Source organism: Mya arenaria, chromosome 3 (assembly GCF_026914265.1).
Source record: "Mya arenaria isolate MELC-2E11 chromosome 3, ASM2691426v1".
Taxonomy (NCBI): domain Eukaryota; kingdom Metazoa; phylum Mollusca; class Bivalvia; order Myida; family Myidae; genus Mya; species Mya arenaria.
Genome location: NC_069124.1, coordinates 2205199 through 2228763, shown reverse-complemented (window position 1 = coordinate 2228763; position 23565 = coordinate 2205199). Strand labels below are relative to the sequence as shown.

At 33.5% G+C, this 23565-nt stretch overlaps 1 protein-coding gene and 1 long non-coding RNA gene across 2 annotated transcripts; both read right to left on the bottom strand.

The window, feature by feature from the left end:
* Window positions 1-5131: 5131 nt before the first annotated feature.
* On the bottom strand, window positions 5132-6593 carry LOC128226908 (uncharacterized). The gene is made up of 2 exons (XR_008259738.1): window positions 6483-6593; window positions 5132-5595 (listed from the first exon to the last, which is right to left on the bottom strand). It is a non-coding gene; the product is annotated as an uncharacterized LOC128226908 (long non-coding RNA).
* A 14011-nt stretch (window positions 6594-20604) lies between these two features.
* Window positions 20605-22131, bottom strand: LOC128228035 (GATA zinc finger domain-containing protein 14-like). The gene is made up of 3 exons (XM_052939068.1): window positions 22111-22131; window positions 21568-21735; window positions 20605-21432 (listed from the first exon to the last, which is right to left on the bottom strand). Exons 1-3 carry the CDS (start codon window positions 22129-22131, stop codon window positions 20605-20607), a joined length of 1017 nt encoding a protein of 338 aa, XP_052795028.1.
* Window positions 22132-23565: the final 1434 nt, after the last annotated feature.

The window sequence follows — 23565 nt, the reverse complement described above, 5'->3', positions numbered from 1 at the left end:
TACATTTAATTAATGCTTTTATTAAAAAAAATACGGACTACTTCAACAGATGTACCGGCATACATCCGAGGTTGTTTTTGAAAAAATGGCCGAGGAGTTCCGAATGCAAGATGTGCGTGATGAGTGTAGACTGGTACCCTTCGTTACTTTTTGATAAAAATCTAACGACAGGTATGCGCCAATCCGGATCAGCAGGTGCTCGTCAGTTGTCAATGTCAACAAAATGGCGGCACTTGCACCAAAGTAATTAATGAGACGACAGGATTTTCGAGAAATATCTCTTGTTGACTGATTTATTTAACAAGATAACCGCCTTGATTCATTTATCTCAGTCAAGGTCCTTGAAATGAATTCATTAGCCCAACTGAGTGGTCGTCGTGGCTCGCAACTGATATATCATAAAGATTTCTTTATTGAAGTCTAAAAACTCTCATTAAGTGATTAACGTAAACATGAAAACAAATTTTAATAAAACAAAAATAATATAGCTTGATCCAGTTGTAAGAGATTTATGAATTTTCGAGAAATTGGGGCCGGAATTTGGCTGAACTCACACCTGAAGGACCGCATATCAAGTTGGAGATGCTTTGGAATCATTTAAAAGTGTCACAATAATATCTGTGCAGATGTAGTCAATTCTATCAACCCATATCTATTAGCTGGATTATATTCCAACTATATTTATGGCATTACACCTGCACTGATAATCAAACAAAATGAGTGGATTGATGTCTGTAAGGTAAGATTATAACCAATAAGCAATTATTTAATAAGTAAATTTATCTCATATATATATATATTAATGATACAGTACTGGTATTCATTAAAATAAAGCAAAATATTTTCATTCGTCTAGCGCCCAAAAGTCACATGGTCTCAGTTTCAGATTTTGGTTCAAGCATTAAGCTAAGGTAAAGAATATTTAAAACATGTATACAGGTATATAGGGTCACGGACCATAGGGACATTATGGACCATGATATATAATTTTTCTAACAGTTTGTTTTAACTTTACCAGTATAACATACCATATTTGCAGACAATGATATATAATTTAACTCATAGTTTGTTTTTACTTTATAATGTACCATATTTCGGGACATTATGAACTATACATCACCACGGACCTATAAACCATATACATGACATTACTCACTGTTTTAGAACAAAATTTATCATAATTTGGTATTTAAAGGGGCCTTAACTGTATCGTACACACAGTATGCCACAAAATAATATATACAATTTTATAAACAGGTTGAAATTCAAAAAAATCTTCATGTAAATTCACTTACAGCTGGCTTTATACTATTTCTAGGCATAATTGTAAATGTATCTTAATGTTAATTGCTTGGCATGAAATTTTCTAACAAGTCCTGCTATATAAATTACAGAATTTAAGCAAGCCTGGAAGACATCTTACCACTGCAGGGCTTACGGGCTTGTGTTAATTTCAACTGCTGGCACATTAGCCATTTTTAGCACTGATAAAATTTAAGACATTCTTAAATTGGAATGAAACTTTAAACAAACCTCAATGTTTGTAATATTCACTGATATATATATATTAGTGTTGGGAATCGGTTCTAATTTTACTATCGATAATCGGTTCCACTCATGTAACCGATTATCGATAGTACAATCGGTTTTTTTAAATACTAGATAGAACCTAAAGTGAAGTTTTATTCAGACACAGTATTAAACTCTTAATCATCATATGCATATACATTATGTCTATGATTGAAGTTATGAAGTTACTAAGTGTTGTTGTAAAAAAACCAGTTATTTTCTTGCTCATTGTGGCTTTCATCATCAATTTTGTTAAAGATAACATCTGAACACTTATTAATATTTTTTTTCAATTTTTTGTTCGATGATCGATTATAACCAAAAACAATCGATTGTCGCCGATTTCAGGCCCAACCAATCGATTTTCGATTATAATCGATCATCGGAACATCACTAATATATAAATATATATGATCAATATTATAATAGATAATGTGTTTATGAAATTTCAAAAGATAAAATAAATTACCAGTATATCAATATAATATTGATTTGCATGTAATTCAAACTCAAGACCAGTCAGTCGAAACAATATATTTATTGTAAAAATAGAATTACAATGGGCTGTATAATATTGACAAGAATGTTCCAATTTTCGCAAAGAAAGGTTTGATACTTTTCTGGTTTGTAAAAAAATGACAAGAATTTAAAAGCCCCTGAATGCTTTTCTAGTTGGCCACCGCTGGGATTTGAACCCAGAACTCTTTCTACATGGTAAGAAGTGTTTTTCTTAAAACTACAGTGGCTGAGTAAAGAGCAGCATGGAGCATTATGTCGTAAATATATAATTTCTTACCAGAATAAGTACAAAAATCATTAATAATAGTACAGTAACGAGGGCATACAGTCATTTTATTAACCAACTTTGTAGGTAATTTCAATGTCAAGTTTATTTTGGCTAAAAAAAGGATATATGGTAATCCATCAATGTATAAGTAAGTTATGGTGCAGACACGAGCATGTGAACTCTTGTGTGACCTTGACCTTTGAGGTATGGAACCGGGTCAAGGTCACTGCACATCGTCTCAATGAGGAAAACATTTGTACAAAGTAATATGGTAATCCATCAATGCATAAGTAAGTTATAGTGTGAACACAAAATGTTACAGACAGACAGACAGATGGACAGACTGACAGACGAACGAAGTGCATTCCTATAACCCCTCCCCACTCTATTCTCGACTTTCCAATAGACCATAATCCTTTGCGGCATGGTGACTTCCGGTTTATTTCCGGGTTATGACGAAGTACAATAACAGCGATAAATACGGACAAATTATCATTCCAGGTTTGTTATAATTTATTTATTTTTATTAGATTTGTCATTTTAATGAGTTTATATTACATTATTGTGATATTATTTGAATGTCATGAGCTATAAATCGCTTGACTGTTTACTTGGACAGTTAGTTCTGGTGGGTGGGGTAGATGGTTCAGAAAAGACTGCAGTTACTATTCTTATTGGAGTATTATAAACAACAAATTCTCATCTATTCTAAAACATTTGTTTTGAAAATTAACACAAATAATACATTAGTCTGTTTTACTATCTGACAGTCATAATCTAATGAGGAATCTGTATGTACATTACCAGGTATAACTAATAGTCTTATGAATGAACATAAATAAATCATCATCAATATAAATTATGATATTTATACTGCTGTGTGTATTTTATTACTATGTAATAAACATTTTACATAGAGTAATTATGTCATGCTGTCACCTGTGTAGTCTCCTGAATGATTTGTTATTTTCAAATATTATGATGGCCACCGGACTAGTCGCATACCCCAGGCCTGGAATTAAATCGGTTTCCAGATTGTCTTAAAACCCATTCATAAATAAGTCGGAGAGTAACTTACTTTTTTATAAAAATATGCTTTTTATGTTCCATTCCTTTCTTTACAGATATGATTCAAATATGCTGATGTTACCTTCTGAGATCATTACTTTCAATGAAGAACATCACTACAATTGGTTGGGCTGCTAGATTGGTAGCAACGTGATGGACAGCTAGTACCTGACATGCTATTGTTGGTTTGGCATCTATTGCTTACTGGGCCGCTATATTGGATGGACCATACGTGTTGGTTGAACAATTATAAATGGTTGGACTGGAAGTGTTGGTTGGACCACCAGTGTTGTTTGGACTGCTTGTTGGACAGAATGTGTGATAGACAACTAGTGTTATTTGAATCACTGTTGGGTCATATTGGTTTGATTCCCATTGCTAGTACTTGTTGGATCTCTTTTGTTGGTTGAACTGTTGTTTTTTTACTGCTGTTATTGATATTCATACATGTATAATATGTTAAGTGCTTAGTATTCAACACTTATTATTATTATTGTTATCATAAGAAATAGTATTATTCAAAAATCATATAAATATATAAAATTAAATATTTTTTTATGTCCTTGTACTTTAGTTATGTTTTACATTTACAATGTGCATCATAATGTTTTATTATATGAACAACTCTTTTTATAGATATTTAAATAAACATTAATTCTGTACAACCATTTTTTGTTTCTTTTGCTACAATTTGTATGATAGTGTCAGACATTTTCTACAGAAATGATAAATTTGTCATAAAAAAAAAACACAGCAAAAAAATCAGAGCTCATGGTAACTTCTTTAAATGCTGATTTTCATCAAAATGAATAAGTTGAATTGCATCATTGAATGTATGATTCTTCATTAAATTTGATGAGATCTCCTGCCAATTGACCTTTAGGGACATGCACCTTTAAAACTGCAATCTTACAGATTAACCGATTTTGATATCATTGCCTTCAATTCAGTCAGTCATATAAGATGATTCACAAAATAACAGATCTCAGTTGTTTGAAACACTGTCAAAAGACTCCATTTTCTTAAAGCGTTAGAAACGCTTTTTAACCATAAATATATCCATTTTCAAACAAAGATACGTACAAATGTTATCTGATCTTCTATCAGCAATCTTTTATCACTGGTTTTCAGACTTTTTTTGTCAAAACGGTCAAGATAATTCTGTAAAAATGTTTTATGATCTTCCATCAGCAATCTTATATCACTGGTTTTCAGACATTTTTTGTCAAAATGGTCAGTCTGAGAATGCAGCTTTAAACTTGAGCACTGTATTTACAATGATGAACAATTTTAGTTATGAAAATTAAAATACATAGGAGCAGATGTATTGAATCATTCAAGTCTTGAAATATTATGTATGATCTTGCTGGACATGAGCCTATTGTTTCTGGAAATTTGCATGTGTACCAAGTTTCATTTAAATCTCAAGGCTGTTTGAATTTGGGCCAAGAAAATATTCGGCCTACAGTACTGCGCTAACGACACCTAGGCTTATTGACTATAACAATACTAAAGTAACATGATAGGAAAAAGCTCGAAGCAAGGGCTGCCAGAAAAAGCACGGTGTTCCTACAAACTAAGCTAACCGGGTGGCTAGTTATTGCCCACAAACGTTGACTCGATTTTATGTCTTTTTAATATTAACCATGGGAGTTTACACAGTCATTGGAATAAAAAGATCATAGACAATCATATTAATAACAACGGTATTTTTTACAATTTAATAATAACATTAAACATGATATAATTCAAAAACAATAAATTGTCCTTGGTATGCAATAATCCCTTTAAAGGTTCATTTGCCAAGGGTTCAAAAACCAAATCTTGCTTCTTTTTGAAAAATCTCTTGTTGGACTGTTATCGGCTATAGTGTTGTTTCACATCCTGTGTCATAATTTTAAGTTCTACATGTCTACTTTTTGTACCAAACATTTAAATTTATGTCACTTGTGTGCATTTCTTTAGTCCTTGCAGTCAGGGAAAGTTTTCATTCATATTGACACACTTAATTTATTTTATCTCTGTTCTTGAACCGATTCCGTCTCTTGTGTTTTGCACAAATTTTTCTTGTAAAACCACTGATATAGCAGGTGCTATCAGATCAATGGTATCAACTGCCTACTCCTGTTGAGCATCAACTTGGCGGAATCAAACATCCAGAATGGACATCTCTGAAATAAAATAAATAGTTTTATCATCATCCAACTTAGCCAGAAAAAATAAAAATACAAAAAGACTCTTAACTGTTAAAGATGCACTCTCACAGATATACCGTTTTGACAACTTTTTTTATTTGTTGTCTTGGAAAGAGGCAATTTCTGCGTAAATATCTGCAAACCAGTGATATAAGCCTGCTGACAAAAAAATCAGATCACCGATTTTCATATCTCCATTTAAAAATTATTATTTTATGGCTAATTTTAAAAGCGTTTCTAACGGTTTAAGAAAAATGCATTAAAAATTATTTTATTTACTTAAAAATGAAAATCTGCGATCCAATGTTTTGTCAGCAGTCTTATATCACTGGTTTTCTTGCACGTTTGCATAAATTGGCAGTCGAAGACAAAAAAACAACAGTTGTCAAAATGTTTAATATGTGAGAGTGCAGCTTTAATATCAGTCAGATATTTAAATAGTTACAATTTATTAGTACAATATTAATAAGCTGTTATTTTAAGACCTGCATATTTGTTTACATACAGCACAGCAGTCAGTATTTAAATGCCCTTCTTAATCACATTTAAGCTTCATTTACTTGACTGTTTTGAAGTTGCAGATTTTAACAATTTCACACTAATTGCAACATATCATTCATTTAATTTAATAACAAACTCAACAAACCACAATTGAATGCATACTTTATAACAACCAATATGTATTTGAAGTCTTTGAGAACTACTATGAAAGTCTTTACCATAATATTTGTTATTTTACCCCACCCACTTAAATGTGTATTGAAGTTGGGTATAAACGTCAAAAACTTCATTGACATTTACAAAAAGCGGTAGATATTTATAGAAGAATGTATAACCTGATGTTCCTAACATGTTTTACTCACCTATCGATCTATTTTGCCAAGTATGCTCTTCCTTTCACTCGTATCGATAACTAGGAAATTGAATGCGGAAATAAACCGGAAGTCACCTTTGTCGCAAAGCATTATGGGCTTCTGGAATAAGGCGAATGGCGGGGGATTAAAAACCCATCAATAAGAATAGGATTCAATCCAAAAAAATCCCCTTATTGTCAAAACTATTAAAAATGTCAAGAATAGTCATATATAATCAAAGAAAAAAGTATAATAAATCTAAAAAATGCTATGTGCCATGCAATGAATAGTTAAAAATAACACATTTTATCCAAAAAACGTATCAAGGTGGCATGCAAATTTTGTCCCAAAAAAGACGGTACCGACTTCTGAAGTATAATTATTCAACTAAGTTTGTCATTTTGGTAAATAAAGAAATAAGATTTCGATTATGTATATTCGTCGGAAATGGAGTGAATAACACCAATATACCAACATTTTATACAAAGGAAAACAAAAACGTTTTTTACATCGGCTCTCCTGATTGTTTACTACTTACACCGCCATTTTGATTTGGTTCCCGTATTCCTAATACTTTTCGATTGCACGACGGGCACCTGGTTTAGCTGATACCGGTCTCTTTTTGTAGAAAAGAGAAAAAGGGTACCAGTCTAGATGAGTGTCTGTACTCGATTTTTTTATTTAATGAAATAATTAATCGATTACTAGTACATTGAAGGTTACTATGCACCGAACGTGACAATATACGCACCTTTTCGGTGTTTTCACAGTTTGCAAAATTCTTGATTGGCATTCAATGGCTTCCCCTATCTGTATTTATGTTCAGGGTACATCTTCTTTTATTACCTTTATTCCCAATTAAATCAATAAGTGACATGGGTATATGCACTAATTGGCATGTCGTGCAACATTAGCGAGTGTCATAAACCAATGACGTAGAAGACGGAAATCACGGGCCAGCGCGTGGATATTATGCAGACGATCTAGGACGATCGCATCTTCGATTATTTTATTTTTTTCAAAAATGAAAATCCACGAATTCAAGTACCCACGAAATTTTTTTTTTTTTTGGCAAACCACGAAATTTCATGCCCACGAACATTAATGATTTCACAGTACTTTAATCTTCAAGGCATTTAAAACAAACTTCAATTAATCGTCACCATGTATATTTTTTTATTCCTGGTTATTAGTCCAACTTGTTTGAGTTCTTACACAAAGGTGACTTGACATATTCTTTCATGCTATGGCATAATTGTGCTGAGTCTAGCAAGAAAAGCTCACGCAATTCGGTTCTCTTTGTAACAGGGTGAGGAATCACGTGACTTCAACGGGATTCTCATATGTGTCACCACGGTTCAAAACCGATGTAAACAAGCAAGGAAGTGACAGTAATTTCTTTAACTTTAACTTTTTGAGAAAAAAAAATAGGAAACATGATCTGATTTTATGTTGCTGACGTTGACATTGAGTTTGGAAAAAAGCCTCATTATCAAAGCCTGTCTGCGGATTTATTTATTTTTAATTTCAGTTGACTTTGGTTTAATTGTTTACACACGTTTCCTTTTCCATAATATGCTTTCAATTGATGCAATTAGTACACACTTGCGAAGCATAAAGCACACACATATTGGTCGAATACCTTAAAGACACAATGTGACCTTTTTGACGCGTTTGTTGGTTCGATATTAAGTTATGGGTGTGAAATATGGGAATATTCCAACGCTAAAGAATTCGAAAGAGTACATCTGAAGTTTTGCAAGCGTATGCTAGTTGTAAAGCTTTCAACAAGTAATGTAGGTGTTATGGTGAATAAGGACGCTACCCATTACATATTATAAGACAGACTCGAATGGTGAAATATTGGTTTAAAGTCATCAATACAAACAACTGTGTAATTAAGGCACTTTATGACGAATTAGTTGCTGACAACAATATTAGACATTTAGACAACTGGTCGTCAAAGATAAAGGACCTACTCTACAAATATGGTTTCGGGGATGTATGGGAAACTCCATCCACTATAAATCCTGACTGTTTTGCTCAATTGTTTAAGCAGCGGCTTGTTGATCACTTCAGCCAAGAATGGCACACTTCCCTCCAAAATAATAACGTACTTACTCTATATAAATATGTAAAACCAAATATTGAATATGAACAGTATCTTGACGTTATGAACTCAAAGCGTTATCGACATGTGTTAAGTCAACTACGACTATCATCACATAAACTCAGAATTGAGACTGGTCGTTACGGTAGAAACCGAGAAGAGAGACATGATCGAATATGTGTATTTTGTGATAGCAGGGACATTGAAGATGAGTTTCACTTCATGTTCAAGTGTGATATATATATATATATATATATATATATATATATATATATATATATATATATATATATATATATATATATATATATATATATATATATATAAAACATAAGAAAAAGATACATTAGTCATTATTACTGGCAGAATCCAAGTATGTTTAAGCTTATAGGACTGTTACAAAGTAAAAATAAGAATGTATTAAACAACCTTTCTTGTTATATAGATTGTGCGATTAAAATTAGAAATAATTTAAACAATACATAAAGTAAAATACGGTTTCTGTTTATGTTTATTTATACATATATGCTATAAAAATATAATAAATAATAATAAAAGGTTTTCTGAACTTTTGATTACTACCCTCCACATTGTTTTCTTTGTATCATTTTATGTTTTTTTTTAAAGAATTAGTTGTATGTGTATGTTTTGTTTTTGAGTGTATGTACACTTCTGCGATTGTTTGTATGATGAAAGACTATGAAGTCTAAATCAAAATAAAATTCTGTTCTGCTCTGTTCTGTGCTTAAAAGGGATTTCTTCTTTCTCACAAATTGATTTTATTATCTTTCTTACGAACCATGGAGCGCGATACATGTAAAGTTACAAGTATTGTCGCTTGGACGTGTACTTATTACATGAAGGTGTCTTTTGGAGTTGGTACATGTCAGCAGACACCCACGGTGGACTCCATTCCATCACGGAGTATATCACACATGCGTATTCAACGATAATTTGTAGAGATTCTTGCATAACAGATATGCTTTTCAGTATTTTGACCGCTCCTGGAAATCTCTGTATTTCCCTCCCTGTGTAAGACAACTGACGTCCCACAACGCACCATTCCAATATGTTAATGTAGGACACAGTCACATTAAAATATAATTAATTATAGCAACAATTTTCAAACCCTAAAACTGCAACTTTAACGGGAACTATTTATTCAGCGTTTAATTCAGGGTCTTCCTCAGTGCAAAAGTAGGTTTGAAGGACCAAAATATAAATGTTTTTTTTTACTCAGTTTTGAGGTTCAATATTTAGCAAGCATAATATATACATCCGTTGCAACATGTTGTAGGAAGGAATTGAGCACATTTATGGGAAATGATTTTATCAGAAATTTCATCATAAAGCATTCACATTTTTATGGAAATGTCTTTATACAGAATTACTGTATATTACTGTGTGGTGATTGCAGCTATTTTAAGAAAGATATTAACGTTTTAGTAACTAGGAAATGAATTTAATTTACTTATTTTGCATTATTTCTTGAATATCTGTCTTATTTGCAAAGATATCATCAATAATCCACAAGACATTATTGATTGGGTAGTCTGTCCGTAGTATTTGATACAAAAATATATTTACAGTGTCGACAGACTTTTCAGAAAAAATGCAAATCCTTTTTTATCAAAATCTAATAAAATATTTTTTTTCTAGCACTTACGGCGCAATTTGTAATGCATAGGCATTTCAATTAACATCTCTGTGATGAATATTTGGCAAAACAATTATAGAAAATTTGCTTTATCTGTGATTATAAATACGTATATATGTGTTGTTGTTTTTAAATGACCGAAAGTGACGTTGATCAAAAGTGATCGAAAAAAATGGAATTAGATTTGGTGGTGGTGTGAAAGCTTATGTATACTCGCACTCGGGCCTTGTCCATTCGGCTCAGATAAGATTGTTAGTAATTTAGGTTTTTGTAGCATAGTGCACAGAGAGAATGTAACCCTTGTTAGAGCTACCCTGGTTCTTTAACGTGTACAGGTGTATAGCTCTGTCACACTGGACCCCCATTTAATGTTCCTCCCGAAAGACGATTAGTATTTATCGTGGTGCGGCGGGGAATCGAACCTGCGACCACTAGATTGACAGTCTAGTATGTTGTGTGTGACTCAGATTCGGAAATTGCGCCGATTATGTACCCGATAATCGATTAGGAGTGAAGGAATTATAATCAATACCAAACGATTTAGGAATTGGTCAGCCAATGGCAATGGTTCTTAGAATTCCCATTCTAGAAAACGGTACTTCGGTCGAGTGAATAACACATCATAATTAACATAAACATCAGATAGCATACCTGTACTCATAACAACAAAGGGTAGAAACTGTTTTCATGGTAATGTTTTTTTTTTCCATTTTACCTTGATGCATTTGTAAATGTCACAAACAGGAAGAAAACTATGACTAACGATGACTTTCAAGTGAGATTTTTTCATGACCATTTTGCGAAGCTTAATCATTCTACTTCAAATGGATCCAATATGGATTTCGATAAAGAATTTTGCTCTTTTGATGATAATATTTTGTATGCCAATTTTAATATTGACGAAGTAAAAAAAATCATGAAAGGATTGGAGAATAATAAGAGTGCTTCTTCCTCTGACAATATCCCGAAAGATCATATACTAGAAATATGCAAATAATGAAACGCTTTTTACATATTGTTTGCATTTTTTCAATGTTGTTTTGGATTCGGGAAAATTTCCATATGTGTGGAGAAGAGTAATCTTGATGACCTATACAAATAAAGGTGATGAGTTAGATACCAACAATTACCGAGACATAAGTATCCTTAGCAGCTTTGTATATTGTTCACTTATGCTTTAAACGACAGGCTAAACACTTATTTAGAAAAACATAACTGACTTTGTGAAGAACAAGTTTGATTTTGAAAGACTTATAGCACACTTGATAATATGTTTTCTCTTAAAATGCTCGTTGATTTCTACTCGATGTTGAGAAAAAATGTATTGTACTTTTGTAGATTATAAAAAAGCTTTCGACTCAATTGAATGTGTTATGCTCTTCAATCAAAGAGTTAATAACATTAACATTGTATAATTTAAGAAAAGTGTGTATTATAAATTTATTGATTTTGCAGCAATGGCAAAGTGCTGTAGACAATTCTCCAATAAGAGTGTTCCTTAGTTTAACTTTCTTAAGTTCATTGGTTTTGTTACCGCGATCTCCATAAGCAGTGATAGGCTCTTAGGCAGGCTCGTAGGCCTTTTTTAGTTTTATTATAACAATACTATTTTCATTTGGTAATTATCACTCAAGTAAAGGAATAAACATAGCCTGATGTCATTGTAATTGTTTTAATTGTTATATTCAATTTGATCTCATTTCTAGGGGTATTTCCCTGTGTTCGATATAAAGTAATTATTCATATATGTTTACTTCTGTTCCGTCTAAACTTGTTTCTTTGTCATCATCTCATGCAAATTACGTGACAAAGATCTTGTCAAAACTTGAAACAAAAATTGGAACACGCGGCTATTGCAAAATAGTGCAATGACATAGCAGCTAAATGAAGCAAGCTATTTAATGGAGTGTTTGCATTCAGCAATGAACATCATTAGTAATTATAAAATGTCAATTAAAGCAGGAAATAACACTTGGTTTTTTTCAAATTCAATAATGAATTACTGCACACAACTTCCAGATAGATAAACAACATGGCAAATATGACAGTTCCTGAATACATGTTATACTGTTAACAAGCATTACTTTTTTCAGGTAGATTGCTTATGATTACTTACATGCATGTATATGTAATGACTGGAAATAAATATTTTGAGCTGCAGCACATTCAGCATCAAACCAGTCAGCATGTTTTACACTTGTTTCTGTATAAAATATGGTTTATTATTTAAATTATAAAATCTTAAAAACAAAGGGTCAGCAATAAATCGTGTAACATTCGTTAACAGCATAATTTATAGACTGTCTATTATTGCAATCAATAGCATTAACAATATTATTAAAACATGGAAAACGGCCAATAATACTGAGCAAAATTGCTCTCTGTATTCAGAACTTTATCTCTGATCTGTTCTGTTTTGTTCTTTGAAAAAAGAAAATCCCACAGTTTCAAATTCAATATTTGGCATGTGAAGGAAAAGTCAGAATAAAACCTTTCAACATAATGTTATGATTGATTTTTAATTTGTCTCGTAAATGAATCACTTTTGGTGGAAGCGTTTAATTTGTCGATAGAAACGTGTTTTTTTCGTGTGTTTTTTGCAAAACCATTTCCTCGGTGTGCAGTTTCAATAGAACATTGATTGATGCCACAGACCATGTTTATTTTACAGATTATGGGTGTATTCGAAATATAAAATTTACAGATTTTTTCACAGGCTATATGCATTATCAACATTGCAGGAAATGTGGTGATGTGAATCAATTTAATGATAAGTGTTGATTTCCTGATTTGGTATGTGTTTATATTCCTGTTTCTGATGTTTTAATTTGTTCAGCCTCGACATAGTTTCAATTTCCTGAAATCTTCGAATTAGATATGCGTGCGGTAATAATAACATTATAATAATAATAATAAGAAGAAGAAGAAGAAGAAGAAGAAGAAGAAGAAGAAGAAGAAGAAGAAGAAACAGAAGAATGAAGAACGAAGAAGAAGCTGAAGTCACCAAAGCATGTCGAGCAACCTGTGTAGATTGTTCGGCGATGTTTTCTGTTTACATTTGTTTTATTGACATATTTCAATCCATCTGATGTAATTATTTATTTACAATTTATTATGCCTGCATTGGTAAAGTAATGACTTGATTGACAACTGGCGACCCGTACAACCCTTTTTGGGAAAATGTCCCTCTTGCAACACCCTGTTCTCTTTGTTTACGATAGCACATGTTTGAGCATTGCTTTTACAGGCACTGGCAATGGAAGTGTACAGAAATCGTCCCTTGTAAAGAGGCGCTTAAACCTTATGAGTGTATATGGCTGAAATAAAATAAACATCTAAAATATTGCTTTGATAGTTCATGTGTTGCAATGAAAGTGTCCAATTCTAAAATGTATAAAAAGTCGTGATCTCCCTTATTTATTTTACATTCGAGAAGGATCTCAAAACGACAAGTTAAGGCAAACAGGTGAGCGTTTATTTTTCCATGTGTCCAACAGATAGTGTTTTATAGACACATTAACTTTCGGAAGCTCTCGTCTAATAACCGCTCATGTATCAACACCTACTTTAATGTCCGTGGTGCCGTTAAACAAGACATTATTAAGTTCTCAAGTTCGCAACTGGTATGTCCCAGTAGTGTTTTAGCTCCTGTAGTTTGTATGGTATTATTGACCCTGTATTTTTCAACGTGTTTTTGCCCCTGTAGTTTTCATTGTATTATTGCATTGTTTTATTGCCCCTATATGTTTCATTGCTTTATTGTCCCTATAGTTTTAACTGTCTTATGGCTCTGTAGTGCAATTTGATGTTTAAAAAAGGCAAAAAAATCCTTGATATTTTACTTATCTACACCGCCATGTGTTTGCAGGAAGTTTTTTCAAGTGTTGTGGTTGTAAACAACAAGCATGTATAAAAACAGTTATTTTTATAATGCGGATATAAACGTTTCTTTCTTGCTTTGCGATTAAATATGGAGTTTTATCAGTGAAATAACAACACCGAGAATATCTTCACTGCAAACTTAGGTGTGAAAATATCAACTTAACTTATAAACTACTTTTAAAATCAACTGTAGTTACTTCTCTGTGTTCAAAACTGATTACATTACCTTTGAACCAATAACTTATGACAAAATAATAATTTGATCTTAAACAAAGATTGAATTTGTAAACACAACTTACTTTATATACCGTTTTTTAGGGAAATTAGGGTGAGAATCACGTGATTTTAAGGGGTTCTCAAATGGGTCACCACGGGTCACAGCCGATGTAAACAATTCAGTCAAAGAGTTGATAACATTAACATTGTATAATTTAAGAAAAGTGTGTATTATAAATTAATTGATTTTGCAGCAATGGCAAGGTGCTGTAGACAATTCTCCAATAAGATTATTCCTTAGTTTAACTTTCTTAAGTTCATTGGTTTTGTTACCGCGATCTCCATAATCAATGGTAGACTCTTAGGCAGGCTCGTAGGCCTTTTTTTAGTTTTATTATAACAATACTATTTTCATTTGGTAATTATCACTCAAGTAAAGGAATAAACATAGCCTGATGTCATTGTAATTGTTTTAATTGTTATTTAAGGTATGAAATAAAAGAAATATTATGTCGGTCGATTGATCTATAGGATTGAATCACTTCTCGTTTCTTGACACATCGCACCCGAACTTTGGTCTCGTACGTTTTGGACTTTTTCGCAAGCAGCTCAAAAACCCACAAATCAACTGACTTGCATCATTTTCCATTTTTACCACCTGCCCGTGTAAAATAATTTGTCGGACATAATGAAATATAGATTCACAACAGTGTAATTTGAACAGCAGCTCGATGGTACCGATAATTCACAGAGTGGTGTAATGGAATACATTGGCAATAGGTTCGAAGAAACTTGGTGGTCAACTTAGAGGCAATACTTCTATGAATGGCTCATAGAAACATTATGTCTTATTTGTAGGCATAATGTTTAATGTGTTTGTAGACTGTTTAATTTTAAGGATCCATTAATAAATTATTGTTTTGCTCTCTTTCCAAGCACTCTTATTTTCCAAACCTCCAAACTTCCGATCGTTTATAAAATATAGACACAACAATTTGCATCGAACTGATTAAACATAATATGAACTGGAGCAATTATATCTTTTTAATAGAAAGTAAACGATTCATTACCAGTTAAAGTTTTAGATGCTTGAGAAAAGGAACCCCCAGACATGAGTACTACTCCAAGGTAATTAAAAGAGTTAACTATTTGAACGTCGACACTGTTTATTTCCATTTATCAGTTCGCGACATTGTATCACCTGTTTTGAAGACCACATTTTGGGGGTTCTTGACATTTTCTATGAGTTTTCAGCGATCACAATATCGTTGCGAGTTATCTCATGATTCCTGGAGGTCTTCATTCTGCTCGGATATCAGAGAAGCATCATTTGCAAACAACAGTAGGTAAGTGCTAAGTTTATGGTGAGCCCTGTGTTAGTTTCTTGCTGCATATGTAACTCGATTTCTTTCAAAAATAGAACAAACAGATCGGAAGAGTAATCTCTCCTTGAAATAATCCGATATTACTGTGAAGGAAATAATATTTGTGTGTAACCTTGTTCATTGATAGATATTCGCTATATTATTATCCAAAGAAATCAGAAAATGCCCCTATATGTTTCACACGCAGCTTCATTCTGTAACAGATCCAAAATTTACCATCATTACCAGATATTTTTAATTGAAACCACATCCTATTCCTATCATATGTTTTTTTAAAATCAGCAAAACAACAGAATATTTTCTGCTTCGAATATAACTAAAACAGGCATAACGGTACTATAATTAGTTTTGACGCCTATATGGGCATAATTGAGAACATCAGACTCCGTAAACCATTCCTTAAAGCTGCACTCTTACAGATTAAACGTTTTGACAACTTTTTTATTTTTTGTCTTGGGACGAGCCAATTTTTGCGACAGTCCATGGAAACCAGTTATATAAGACTGCTGACAAAAAAATAGATCGCATATTTTTATGTTTAAGTTAAAAAAAATGATGTTTATGCATTTTTCTTCAACCGTTAGTAACGGTTTAAGCTATAAAACATTAATTTCCGAATGGAAATATGAAAAATCTACGATCTGGTTTTTTGTCGACAATCTTACATCATTGGGTTGCAGTTTTTTACGCAAAAATTTGCTCTTTCCAAGACAAAAAATAAAAAAAGGTGTAGAAATGGTAAATCTGTGAGAGTGCAGCTTTAAGCCTACCGTTTAAAACAACTTAACAAAGCAGTTGATCAATGATTACTACACTCATTATTTGGTACCATTTTTCCCGGCAATGCAAGTATACAAAAAGACTAGTTGTAGTGAAAAGCGAACCCAGGCTGGAACAGTAAAGAAAAAAAATGGAAAACCGACACCCTAACCACTCGCCCACAATGACTTGTACTAAGTGAATAAATGTTTTAACCATTTATTGAAAACTTGGGTAGCATCACGAGATAGTGTCAATCAACCTTTAACGCCTCAATCGCGAGAGTAACGCATTTCCAAATCATGGACTTCAAAGACAATATTTGAGCATATGTTAACATTTGTTAAAGGATTCCAGCCGTCAGTATCTTAGTTTTAACACTCCTGATGGTTTACCACACTTAATTTCGTGATTAAAAATCCGCATTTTACAAACAAACGATTCTTATTTGTATGCCATTTTGCTTGTAACAAGGAAAAGATCTGCGAATAAAAAAACCTAATAATTTCCTAGATATGTGAAGATACTTTCGTTTTAAACATAACATCAGATGTGTTGAAATTATTATATACCTGTAATAAAAGAGCTGATGAAAGTCTGTAGCAGTTCTGATGCCAACGATTGGCTTAAATAGAAAATGATTATATCTTATTAATTATCAGGTGCAATTAACAATAACCATTCCCACAGTTGCAATATCTATTTGACGTAGGCATATCACAGAAATGCTTCTATTTAAAAAAAGTTCATGAGGTCAGATTCTTAACCTAAACGATGATGCTGATCATACTGCTGTTACTGTCATGGTCCGCATCTATGGCTCATTTACCTACATCTTATCTTATCTTATCTTAACAATTCACTCCAAAACAATATGGTTGTCAAACTGGTCACTATATCTGCTTGGACCTAGGTCTGTTATGATACACATGACATTTTTCACGAAAGGGACCTGTATCCTATCTAAAACAGTGGGTAAAAACAATGAATTTCTCGCAAATATTTCAATATTTGCTAACATGTTTTTCTCAGAAGTTTCTGCGCACCAAAGCTCTTTTAGGCAACTGCACGTACGTGCCATTTTATTTTTGAGTTTTAATTGAAAACTTCAGGATTATATATAATATTTGACACCATCTCTAAACCAAGCTCTTTAAGGCAAGTATGTGCCCTATTATCTTGTGTTTTTTAATTGAAAACGGTTTAGGTTTATAGACAATATCTGACTGAAACTGCCATCTTTGTATTGGATGCTCTAGCGAAAAATATGAAATAGGTTTCATGGTCAGTTCTGATTTGTCTTGCTAGATAATCGGTATATTTTGGCAAATATCAACAGTGTTAAATAGCAGTAAAATGACCACTTTACTTAACGGTTGAATGTTAATTTTATGGATAATACATTTGGTGTTAATCTTTAACAGTCCGTTTAAAGCTGAACTCTCACAGATTCACCATTTTTATAACATTTTTATTTTTTGTCTTGAAAAGAGCAGTTTCTTTTGTAAATATCTGCAAATCAATGATGTAAGATTGTTGACAAAAATTCAGATCGTAGATTTTTCATATTTCCATTCGAAAATTAATGTTTTATAGCTTAAACCGTTACTATCGGTTTTAGAAAAAAGCATAAAACATCATTTTTATTTAACTTAAATATAAAAATCTGCGATTCATTTTTTGTCAGCAATCTTATTTAACAGGTATCCATGGATTTTCGCAAAAAATGGCTCGTTCCAAGACAAAAAATAAAAAAGTTGCCAAAACGTTCAATCTGTGAGAGTGCAGCTTTAAATGGTTTAAATAAACTATATATTTTTCTAGTCTACAGGAAAATTTAAGCATTTCGAGTGATTCTAAGACTATTTTAAAGTCTAACAACGAAATCATTTTGCAATTCCTATGCATGTTTAGATGGCAACTTAATCCATTCATGTTCCCGTTTATTTGTTCTAGGAGTGTGTGCAGTAAACAAGCAGGAAATTTGTCTACAGACACAAGGAATTTCGGAAGCCCTTGCCCAATTACCGCTCATGCATCAACACCTACTCCACAGTTTTATTGGCGTGTAATGCGATTAGGTACAGAGTGAACCAACGTCAGCTTTAACTGTCATGAAGTTATTTCATGAGAATGAAATAAAACAGATGCGTTGGTATACACGTATGTGCGTTGTCTTATATGTTTATAATTGTTTGTTTTAGGACACAAATAATTTTGGTGCCATATGTGAATGTAATGTTTTAACCATTTGTTTTTCCGTTTATGGCTTTATTTTTAAAATGGCATTAAAGAGAGTAGACACCAGATGGTCCCAAAATGATGAAATACAGTATTTCCTTAAAACAAGCCTTGAATTATCAATAAGAGTTAGTAGGAGCTAGATAATACATGATTTAAAGAATAAACTCAACAATTCAAATATACCGACGCTTCAATTTTTGAACTTACTGGGATTAACATGGTAGACAACGCCAGTAGATTTCGATTTTGAAAACTGCTGAATAACTGCGAAAGATGCATGTGTCGTAAGCGGTGCGATACATCCCTAAGTAAGATTCAATGCATTGTACGCAACGATGTCAATTTTATGAAAGTTGTTGACATTTTTATTTTTTTCTTGCAAATGTATCATCTGGTGTCTAGTCCCTTTAAGTTATACATGAGCACGTTCTCCTCAACTTGGGCCGATTATTCAGAACTTTGTTTATATAAACAACATTTTTAACTTTATTGTTGTTAAATTTGCAATCTGTAATCCTCTGGTAGTTGAAATGTTACATTTGTGATATCCAGTATATCTTGCAAAATTTAAAGCACTTTTAAAAACGGTACTTTTTTAATAAAATCATATGACCAAATTATATAATATCTTACATTTTAATGTTAACAACGATGTCATTTATCACGTTATTAACTTTAACATTTAGTTCTTGTAGTGCATTTCGGTTTTAAAAAGCGTACTAGGTCATATTTGATAGTGTACTTATCTACATAACTACGTATCTGCAGAAGATAAAACCATATTAAACTTTAATGGTCTTTGGTTGTTAACAAAAGTCCAATCAGAAAACTTAAAAATATGAAAATTTCATTCTCCTCGGAAAACATAAAGGAATTTTCATCCCCAGCCGGTGTCAAATCAGTTGACAATCATAATGGAAAACACACTAATTGGCTGAGTAGTGGGCTGGCCGATGTTTCGCAGAGGGGTATAATGGCAACAATGGAAATACACCTTGATAATCTTCATTACAGGTAATGCAGCTATAATTATTATATGACTATTTTTGAAAACCATTATCTCTTATTACATTTTAAGTAAGTGTGTAAATCAGAATAATGTGTATAGTTTATTGCATTTATACTTACAGTAAATTATTTATTTTGCTATAATTCGTTGCAAGTTTTATATAGATAAATGAGGTATAAATGCGAAGCATGACATTAACAGCAGAATACTCATTATTTTGACATTCTCTGAAAAGACAGCCAGTATACTGGTAATAAACGGGATGTAAAGAATTAAAAGAACATAACTATTAATTTAACAACCTGAACTTCCCGAACTTTTCTTTATTGCAACTCGATGATAGGCCTAAACAAAATGTATGCATCTGCTGCAGCTGTTGTAATTGTTATGGTTATTGTTCTTTGCACTTAATAAAAAGTATATTTTTCAGCCCATCTTTTCTATCAGCAATGCAGCATTAATTATTGCATCATTTTTTACCTCAGGAATATTCTATCAACTGATAAAATGTTATATTCTAATCAATTTATTTATTCTTGCTGAGGGTTTGATAGAATCTGCGGTGTATCTGTTGGTTATAAATACATCTTTGGACTAGAGTTGGATATCGTAAATTGGTTACATCCTAAGTAAACTAATATTAAACTGACCGTTCTAATTAAGTTTGTTACCCCAATATTTGAAAACGATATAGAAATATTGTTTTGTAATCCATGCCTATTATCTTGTGACGGTGTGTGTCTGTTGTTTTGTGACTGTGTTTGTGTATTTTGTCTTGTGACGGTGTGTGTCTGTTCTATTCTAGTGTTGTCTGACTCGTTGTGTGTCTGTTCTCTTGTGGCGCTGTATGTCTTGTTGTGTGTCTGTTCTCATGTGGCGTTGTATGTCTCGTTGTGTGTCTGTTCTCTTCTGGCGTTGTTTTTCTCGTTGTATGTCTGTTCTCTTGTGGCGGTGTTTGTCTCGTTGCGAGTCTGTTCTCTTGTTGCGTTGTTTGTCTCGTTGCGAGTCTGTTCTCTTGTGGCGTTGGTTTTCTCGTTGTGTGTCTGTTCTCTTGTGGCGGTGTTTGTCTCGTTGCGAGTCTGTTCTCTTGTTGCGTTGTTTGTCTCGTTGCGAGTCTGTTCTCTTGTGGCGGTGTTTGTCTCGTTGCGAGTATGTTCTCTTGTGGCGTTGGTTTTCTCGTTGTGTGTCTGTTCTCTTGTGGCGGTGTTTGTCTCGTTGCGAGTATGTTCTCTTGTGGCGTTGGTTTTCTCGTTGTGTGTCTGTTCTCTTGTGGCGGTGTTTGTCTCGTTGCGAGTCTGTTCTCTTGTGGCGTTGGTTTTCTCGTTGTGTGTCTGTTCTCTTGTGGCGGTGTTTGTCTCGTTGCGAGTATGTTCTCTTGTGGCGTTGGTTTTCTCGTTGTGTGTCTGTTCTCTTGTGGCGGTCTTTGTCTCGTTGCGAGTATGTTCTCTTGTGGCGTTGGTTTTCTCGTTGTGTGTCTGTTCTCTTGTGGCGGTGTTTGTCTCGTTGCGAGTCTGTTCTCTTGTGGCGATGGTTTTCTCGTTGTGTGTCTGTGCTCTTGTGGCGGTGTTTGTCTCGTTGCGAGTCTGTTCTCTTGTGGCGTTGTTTGTCTCGTTGCGAGTCTGTTCTCTTGTGGTGTTGTTTGCCTCGTTGCGTTTTGTTCCCTTAAGGTGTTGTCTGTCTCGTTGTGTGTCTGTTCGCTAGTGGCGTTTTTGTCTCGTTGCGTGTCTATTCTCTTGAAATGTTGTTTGTTTCTTTGCGAGTCTGTTCACTTCTAGCGTTGTCTATCGCAGTCGGTGTGTTTTCCCTTTATCGTTGTCTGACTCGTTGGTTACCTGTTCCCTTATATCGTTATCTGTCTCGTTGGGTGTATGTTCTCTTCTAGCACTGTCTGTCTCGTTGGTTGTCAGTTCTCTTCTAGCATTGTCTTTCTCGTTGGGTGTCTGTTCTCTTCTAACATTGTCTGTTTCGTTGGGTGTCTGTTCTCTTCTAGCATTGTCTGTCTAGTTTGGTGTCTGTTCTCTTCTCTCTATACTCAATGGTATTTAAAAGAGTGAACTATTTACTTTACTTTAACCATTATATATTTTACAACGATTGTGAAGGAAGCTATGATAGCTTATACAAAGTCACTCTCGTTAGCATGATGTTGCGCGAGAGTGTGGTCTTGTGTTGTGGGGGGAAACCGGAGTACCCGGAGAAAACCCACCTGTCCGCCTTGGTGACCACTAACCAAACTCACATGCGCCCAGGCCGGGAATCGAATCCGGGTCGCCTTGGTGAGAAGCGAGTGCGCTGACCACTGCGCTAACCGGACACGTTAACTATATGAACGTCAACACTGTTATATATCCATTTATCAGTTTGCGACAATCTACCGCCTGTTTTGAAGACCACATTTTGGGGGTTCTTGACATTTTCTATGACTTTCCACTTTCCAGCGATCACAATATCGTTGCTAGTTATCTTATGATTCCTGGAGGTCTTCATTCTGCTCGGATATCAGAGAAGCATCATTTGCAAACAACAGTAGGTAAGTGCTAAGTTTATGGTGAGCCCTGTGTTAGTTTCTTGCTGCATATGTAATTCGATTTCTTTCAAAAATAGAACAAACAGATCGGAAGAGTAATCTCTCCTTGAAATAATCCGATATTACTATGAAGGAAATAATATTTGTGTGCAACCTTGTTCATTGATAGAAAAATTCGCTATATTATTATCAAAGAAATCAGAAAATGCCCCTATATGTTTCACACACAGCTTCATTCTGTAACAGACCCAAAATTTACCATCAATAGCTGATATTATTAACTGAAACCACATCCTATTCCTATCAATGCAGTCATATGTTTTTTTAAAGTCAGCAAAACAACAGAATATCTTCTGCTTCGAATTTAACTAAGACAGACATAACGGTACTATAATTAGTTTTGACGCCTATATGGGCATAATTGAGAACATCAGAATCCGTAAATCCATTTCTTAAAGCTGCACTCTCACATATTAAACGTTTTGACAACTTTTTTAATTTTTGTCTTGGGACGAGCCAATTTTTGCGACAATCAATGGAAACCAGTTGTATAAGACTGCTGACAAAAAATTAGATCGCAGATTTTTAGTTGAAAAATTGATGTTTTATGCATTTTTCTTCAACCGTTAGTAACGGTTTAAGCTATAAAACATTAATTTCCGAATGGAAATATGAAAAATCTACGATCTGTTTTTTTGTCAACAATCTTACATCATTGGGTTGCAGATATTTACGCAAAAATTTGCTCTTTCCAAGACAAAAAATAAACAAGTTGTAAAAATGGTAAATCTGTGAGAGTGCAGCTTTAAGCCTACCGTTTAAAACAACTTAACAAAGCAGTTGATCAATGATTACTACACTCATGTTTTTGTACCATTTTTTCCCGGCAATGCAAGTATACAAAAAAGACTGGTTGTAGTGAAAAGCGAACCCAGGCTGGGACAGTAAAGAAAACAAAAATGAAAACCGACACCCTAACCACTCGCCCACAATGACTTGTACTAAGTTAATAGATGTTTAAACCATTTATTGAAAACTTGGGTAGCATCACGAGATAGTGTCAATCAACCTTTAACGCCTCAATCGCGAGAGTAACGCGTTTCCAAATCATGGACTTCAAAGACAATATTTGAGCATATATTGACATTTGTTAAAGGATTCCAGCCGCCAGTATCTTAGTTTTAACACTCCTGATGGTTTACCACACATATTTTCGTGATTAAAAATCCGCATTTTACAAACAAACGATTCTTGTTAGTATGCCATTTGCTTGTAACAAGGAAAAGATCTGCGAATAATAAAA